Source organism: Ursus maritimus, unplaced genomic scaffold (assembly GCF_017311325.1).
Source record: "Ursus maritimus isolate PB19 unplaced genomic scaffold, ASM1731132v1 scaffold_2, whole genome shotgun sequence".
Classification (NCBI taxonomy): Eukaryota; Metazoa; Chordata; class Mammalia; order Carnivora; family Ursidae; genus Ursus; species Ursus maritimus.
In genome coordinates, this window is record NW_024424452.1 from 101,985,679 (window position 1) to 101,993,373 (window position 7,695).

Genomic DNA, 7,695 nt, shown 5'->3' on the forward strand with positions numbered 1-7,695 from the left:
AGGGCTTTGCACGCAGCGGGTTCTTAAATTCAGTAGACCCTTAACATTTGCTGGTATGGAGTTCATTCTTATGAACTTCATGAATCTTTGGCATGTCAGCTTACAGTTTTCCTGGGATATGAATTTGAATTCACCCAGATGCCTTAAAGGGTGGATCTTATCACTAAGCTGGTGCATGGGCATTGCCAACAGTCTAGCATTTCAGTTTTACTTGAGTAGACTTGAAACGTGTTTGTACATTAAGTAATTCTCGAGAGGTGATGAAAATTTCGTTTCTTTGAAAATAAGATTCGAGTAAGAGAAACAACCTTAGTTAATGTTGATAAAGTAGTCATTGATAGTGTGGGCTAGGTACATGACTCTCCCTGAAGATCAGTTATAAATGTGAGACAGGGAAACTCGATTCCAGATTTGTAAGTTTTAGGATACTCAACTCCCAAGTGTATGAGAATGCTAAAGATGCACCATAGACTTTTCTTACTGGCTTCCCCATCTCCAGTGGGACACATCCTCACGTTAAAAAGCCTTTTTGTTTAGTCAAATGGTGCTTGACCAGGGCCGTACAACAGAATCACCTGGGGGACTTTTAAAAAACACATGTAAGAAGTCCCTACTCTAGACCTAGAGAAAGAGAGTCTCTAGGATTGACGTTGGGATATGTACATTTTGGAAAAAGTACATGAAAGAATTCTGATGAATATACTCATGGCAGCAAACACTTCTGGACAGCTTTAGGAAGTGGTATATATTATGCTGTCATGCTGTGTTGGTTGACAAACCAGTGGCTTCCAGGGACTATTTAGTGCTGCTTCAACAAAGCAGTGTCATTGAGCGACTCCTCAGTAGTCAAGGGATTTATTATTCATTTTGTAGATTATTGGGCACTTGTTTCTCTTCTTCCTTCTTTTGTGTGTCCTTGAGGACTTTGTTGTGCTTCAGTATCTCCAAAGAGAAAATAAATAAATACATTCAAATCAACTGAGTTTTTATTTGCCTGAGTTCTTTAAAAAAAAAAAAGCAGAAATAAGAGGGTAACGGTCATCTATGATTTTTGAAAATGTAAAATATGACATAATCATTTTTTGTTATTTGTTTACAACCATAGACGGACCATCGATAGATACCAAGCTTACAATTTGCATCTACAAAACTCCTTTCTCCTGAGACCTCAAAGTACTTTCTTACTCTCCTCATTTTGTAACCGCCATCCTAGAGACTAGGATGGGACCTCCCCATGCCCGCACCGTCTTGCTCACCTTTCACTAGAGGTCTAGGATAAAGCCAGGAACTGTCCTGAGTTTTAATATTTGTAGATTGCGGTTCATTTAGGGCAGGGTTGGGGGTTTGTGAATTGAAGGAAGTTAGTAGAATGGATATCGAGATCCGGAGAGGCTAAATGCCGCACCGACAATCAGTCCCTCCTAGAACACAAGGGTGGTTTGTTAGTTGGGTAGTGGATAAGTTTTTGATCATTTTACAGTTTGCTGACTTCCAGTTAAAAAAGATGCTTTCCGCAAAGTCTCAAATCTACTGAGTCATGGAAGACTAGCTAAGTAGCCTTTTGTGCAGTCGGTTGAATTGCTTTTCTTAAATTGCACCCATATATCCAACTGTGAAGCTGAGACATCTGATTTGAAAAGTGCATTTATAAATGGAAATAATAATTATCAGTCCCTTGCTAATGCCGGTTTTGTTTTTGTTTTGTCTCTTCCTTTCTCTAGCATGAAAGACTTTCTAGGTAAGACCTTTCCCTATTTTATATGCATGCTTTTAATATTTGTGAGAAATGCATGTCTAATTAAACTTAGCTTTATATTGTGTACTCATATTTCTCACATCCTTTCCTTCCTTTTCATTTCCTCAGCCACCACAGTAGTTCAGACTTTTATTATTTCCTGCCTAAGTTAATGCAGTAGCTTTTCAGCTCACCTCCTGCCTTCACATTCTCCTCCTTCCAATTCATTTCGTGGACTTCCACCACATTAATTTTCCTACAGCACCTACCAGGCACTGTGCTAAAGGACCAGCATGAATAAAATCCTGTCCTTACCTTCGGGAAGGGCGGAGACAGTAGTAGAGACAGGTATTATGAGCAGAGAGAAGAGGCCATTAGCCTCTTCTGGTGGTTCAGGGAAGACTTTGTTGCAGGGTACATGCCCAAACTGAGATTGAGTTTAGATACTGTCATTTAATAGTGGACCTAACACGATTCACTGTGCCTAGATGGTGCTGTGGAATAATTTATTGAATGAGCTAAAGACCAGTGTTGCAATTGCTAAAAAATTAAGGAAGCAGCTCAGAGTTTGGGGAATGATCCTCTCTAATTTTTCACCTAGCATCTGAGGATACAAAACTGATCTTCCTGAAGAACAAAATAAAAAATAGTAAAGGACTGTGGAGCCAAAAGTATGAACCGCTCCCTCTCCACTTTTCCTCTGATAGGAAATTAAGAAGAGATTCAGTGAAAATGTAGTTAATGGGATAACATAGGACAAATGAGTCTTATAATTTGTTTGATAATTGAGCTTATTCTACCCTAATATATTTCAAAATGTATAAACTTGCATGGATTCTTCCTCTGCTTACCCTCTCACCAGGCACCAGCCGAAGATGAATAATTTACATCTAACCTAGCAGAAAATTAGTTTTGTGAAATTGGTGGAGAGTGGTATTTTGCTATAATTTTTTTGTGAATTCTTTTATATTATAATAGCCATTTATGAAAAGACACTTTCCCTATAGATCTCAAATACGCTATAAAACTAATGGCTAAAACAGGTATTAGTTCAAGAATAAACAAAGATATCAGTGGAACACAGTAGATAGTCCCCCCAAAAGTCATGTGTACAAGGTGATTTTTCAACTCTGTGGGGGGAGAGTTATTTAATAAGTGATCATTGGGACAACTGATTGTCTGTTTGGGAAAACAGATCCTTCCCTGAAGCCATATCAAAAAACAAAAACGAAACCAGATTCCAGATGGATTACAGTTTCTAAGAGAAAATGATCTTACTATAAAAGCAATAGAAGAGAATATTTATAATCTTTATCTAGGAAGACTCTCCCAGGCATGGTACCATAAGGGTAAAAATTGTCCAGTTTAGTTATATAAAATGTAAAATCTCTGCTAGTAATAGAGACCATAAACAGAGACAAAAAGTAAAGTGGGAAAAAATATTTGCAGCTTATGTTAGATAGTTTTAAAAGCCTTACTATATAGGAAGCTCCCACAGTGTGACAAGCCAAAGAGTAACAAAGACTCTGAATAGACAATTCAGAAATGAAGATAAATAACCAAAGATACTAAACCTTCCTAGTGATCTATAAATGTTAAAATTAACGACAATGTTGCTCCTATTGGATTAGAAAGGATTACACTCTCTGAAGGACAGTATAACAATACATATATCAAAATTTAGAACAGACTTATCCCTTGACCAAAGAGTTCCACTTCTAAGATTTTAGAAAATAATTGGACAAGAAAACAATTGGACAAATGCACTAAAATTTATAGACTGGTCTTCTCACTGTAGCATCATTTCTAATAGCTAAAAGGTTCAAAATAATATGGGTGTCTGTCACTAGAAGATTCAGTTACCATACAACCACACAGTGGAAGACTGTGCGGTCCTTTTTTCTTTTTTTAATGAGGCAGACCTGTTTACTTACATGGTAAGATGCCTCCAAGCGTAGTGATGAGGGAGGAGGAGGAGTTAGACAACAGTATGTATTATCTGGTTTTATTTATAAAAATACATTTTAACATATCTATGTGTTTAACCTTTTGCAAGGATAGGAAGTAAACTGTTAATAGTGGATTATTTCTTGAGCAGGATTATGGAGTGACTTTCACTTTCTATTTTAGACACTTGGGTACTACTTAAATTTTTCTACAAGCATGTATTGCTTTTATAATCAGAAAAGTCAGTAAAGAGGTTTCTGTCTACAAAATTTTTTTTTAAATGTAAGAAGAAAAAGTGTGAAGAATGTTATAGAACTTAGTATCTCTGTAAGACAGAGTGGGCAGTGATGTCATTAGGAGCTTTGTTTCTCCCCCTCTGTGTCCTCCTTATTGCTCCTCTACTTCTTCTGATACTTGTTCCAGCTCCCCCACCCCCAACTTTGGCAATAGCTACCGCAGGACAGAGCCTTCCGATGGAAGTTCCACAGCTGTGACTCTGCACACCACCCCAGTGCGGGGAGGGAGAGCTCTGCAGGGCCGGTTTGTACGTAGCAGTCTTGTGGGCCACATTTTCATTTGGAAAGAACAAAGTCTGAGAAAAGTGTAAACCACTGTTAAGAATCAGGATGATTATCGCACACGTAAACAGATAATCAGCTGAGAGACCCTTCCACTAACGAACTTACCACTCCTGGAAATGAGGCCACCATCAACTGTCAGAGCTCACCTGCTGGGAGATGTAGAAGTCCTCATCACAGGCTCACAGTCACAATGTGGACTGGAGAATAGAGGGTAGAAAAAGAGCTGTTTGGGCACGGTGGTGGTACCCTGAAATGTTTGAGATTCCAACAAACCTGCAGTGCACCTAAAAAGCATACACGCCAGGCCCTCGTGGCCATCCTTCCTCCATCCCCCCTCCAGCTCAGAGCTCCAAGTCCGTGTGTTTCTGATTCATTGACAGTTCGTTGGAATCATTGTCTAAGAGCCATTGCGATTCAAGAAACTTCTGCTTTTAAAAGCACACTCTTTGAGGAAAGCTGTTCGACCCCAAACTAATTTGGAAAGCTCTAAGATTTAAGTCGGCACACGGGTCCAAACCACCAATTTTTCAAGTAAGCTCCATTCTTGGCAAATGACAGCTCCTCCTCCAGGCTGGCGCAGCTTAGCCCCGAGGTCCGAGAATGCTGGCTGAGGAGATTCAGGGAAGGAATGTGCGTCGTTTCTGGCCAAGGCTCTCCAGTGCTTCTTAGAAAAGGCTCAGACTACCCTGCAGCGTTACCTTCCCCCCATCTCTTCATTCTTAAAACCAACGTTTCCCTTTAATGTATCTCCCGCAGGTTGGAATCAGGAGGTAGTAACCCTACAAGCAGCGATTCTTATGGTGACCGGGCCTCAGCAAGAGCCCGCCGCGAGGCCCGGGAGGCCCGCCTCGCCACCCTGACCAGCCGCGTGGAGGAGGACAGCAACAGGGATTATAAAAAAGTAGGCTCTCTTTTCAACTTTTCCGTTGTTGGGTTACAACACGTAAACATCTCAGCCTTTTCCCCAGTGTAGAAAAATGAGTGCAGGTCCCACGAAGCAGAAGAAAAGGTGCTTCCGTGATAAATAGTAGTAACTGATTCCTTTCGGGTTTCTGGGTGTGCCCCACCTCTCCACCAGCTAAACACAGACCATTTCATACATTGCTTTTAGTGCAGTAACTATATGCCTCAAACCAGATACGTAGAGGTACAGGAAAAAGTAAAGATCGACAGTTGTAGAAAGGGGAGATGAAGTAGTGCTGGGTGTCTGAGCCACGGGGGGTCGTTCGGTAAGATTCACGTCATTAACAAACATGTGCTTTTCATGAGGTCCTGTGAGTGTCAACCAAATACTTCTTGGTGATGGTAAATGATGATCTGGTTTGGAGGGGGTTTAAAACACTTGACAGTTCATTGCCTTTGGTTCTTGCAGAAGAACACCTAGCTCCAGGGGCAGACCTGAAAACCTTCCCTTTCGAGTGCTTGAGATGCCAGGGGAGAAAACCATTTTTGTTAATGAAATGTTTGTTTAGTTAATGTTGTGTTACGCAGAACTTGACTAAAATCAATATACACATTAGATCAGCCCTAAAAAATAATAATTCTCTTTGTATGGGGAACGACAGTCACTGTTCTTTCCCCCGGAGATGAACATTTTTGAAGTTGGAGCACCATTCTGTGTTCAGCACCTGGAACTTCACCAGTGTTAAGAAGCAAGAAACCAATTGGCTAAATGTATTCTGTTTCCTAGACTTCCTCCCCCTTCTCCGTCTGCCCCACAGTGATGGTTTGGGTCGGGGAGGGGGGTTTCTCATAGGATGAAACTGTGTGAGTGCTGATCCTGGGAGCCCTGCCTACTCGGTGACCTGATTTTCTTTCCCTCCCCTCAGCTCTACGAGAGTGCCCTGACCGAAAACCAAAAACTGAAAACAAAACTTCAGGAGGCTCAGCTAGAGCTAGCAGATATAAAGTCCAAGCTTGAGAAGATGGCCCAGGTAAGGGAGAAGAGGACAAAGGCTAGGTGACAGGCTGAGTGTGAGGGGGCGCAGTAACCCAGGGGTCTGAGAGAGGGGAAGTGACGTGGAATTCAGATTGGCCCTCCTCAGAGACAGGGAGACAGAAGCCCCTGAGATTCTCATCTGATTTCAGGGTTCAGTCGGCATTTAACTTAAAATGGAAAACTGGTAGTTCAGTGAACAATTCCTAACAGCCTAAATGCTAATAGTCAATATATGGATTATCTACTTATTTCTTAGTAGAAAGGTATTAACCAGCATCACAAGATTAGTGCTAGACAATGTCTCCTGTCATGTTTCAGTTCATTTTATCTACAGTCACCTCCTAGAGAGGGATAAGCAAGACACTATTAAACCCACTGCAGAGAGGTAGCAAATTAGGCCTAGAGAAATAAGTGGTTTGCATGGGTCGTATAAGAAGTCAAGGACAGGGGCGCTTGGAGTGCTCAGTCAGTCAAGCATCTGACTCGATTTCGGCTCAGGTCATGGCCTCAGGGTCGTGAGATAGAGCCCTGGGTTGGGCTCCATGCTGGGCATGGAGCCTGCTTAGGATTCTCTCTCTCCCTCCCCTTCTGCCCCTCCCCCTTCCTCACACTGTCTTGTGCTTTCTCTCTCTCTCTCTAAAAAAGAAAGAAATCAAGGACAAAGGTGTGTTAGAATGTATAATTGGGTCCCAAAGCAAAGGTTCTGTCCTGCAGCGTATGTTACTTCCTCAAGCCACCACCATTTTTCAGCCTAGGAATAAGGAATGTTAGCAGCAAACAGACCAGATAAACCATTTCCTTTTACTGCCAGGCCTGATTTAATTAGGCAGCCCTTTAGAGGGTACTAGAGGCAATAACCTCATCACCAGTGAGACAAACACTGCTGCTGAAAGCCGAAGCAAGTGCAGTCTTGGGTTATTGCTGAGTTAACAGGAAACCTATTAAGTTATTGCCCTCGTGGAATGCCCAGTGACTAAGAATTTTGAAAGCTGAACTGAGGTAAAAATGACTCTTTACTAGGAAGGCATAAATGAAAAGCAGGGATGGCTAGTTGTTCCAGCCATATGATCTAGGCCAAAAGCAAAGCCTAAAATGCTAGGATTGTATAGTACTGAATACATGGGATTTGGGGGGCAGGTTAAGTACCTCTAAACATCTTATGGCAACCGCTCTGGAATGGAATGAGCCAACACTTGGAAGACAGCACAACAGAACTGCATGGGACTTCAGCAGGACAACCAGGAAACCCACATTTTCCAGAGAAGGGCTCGGTCAGGTGCACAGTGGATGGCCTGGCCTGTGAACTGCCTGTCAGTGTGGAAGAGGCATCCCCCCCTGCCTGGTTGGGATAGCTGAACATGGCTCTTTGATTGAGGATTTGTAAGGCCTGCAGCACAGGTGACAACTGGGCATAAAGTGATTTAGTGGGACAAGAAAAGTGGGTCTCAACCCACAAGAAAACACACACACACACACACACACACACACACACA

The 7,695-nt window shown here is 42.0% G+C and overlaps 1 protein-coding gene across 2 annotated transcripts in view; it reads left to right on the plus strand.

Annotated features, from left to right (window-relative positions):
• Positions 1-7,695, plus strand: part of PPP1R12B (protein phosphatase 1 regulatory subunit 12B) — a 47,975-nt gene that overhangs the window by 21,086 nt on the left and 19,194 nt on the right. Inside the window, exons 2-4 of one of the 2 annotated variants that reach the window (XM_008685128.2) lie at positions 1,722-1,738; positions 5,020-5,164; positions 6,093-6,197. In XM_008685128.2, the coding sequence (XP_008683350.1) occupies positions 1,722-1,738; positions 5,020-5,164; positions 6,093-6,197 (267 nt within the window). The remainder of the gene's footprint in view (positions 1-1,721; positions 1,739-5,019; positions 5,165-6,092; positions 6,198-7,695) is intronic. The other variant, XM_040636464.1, reaches the window with a different exon arrangement.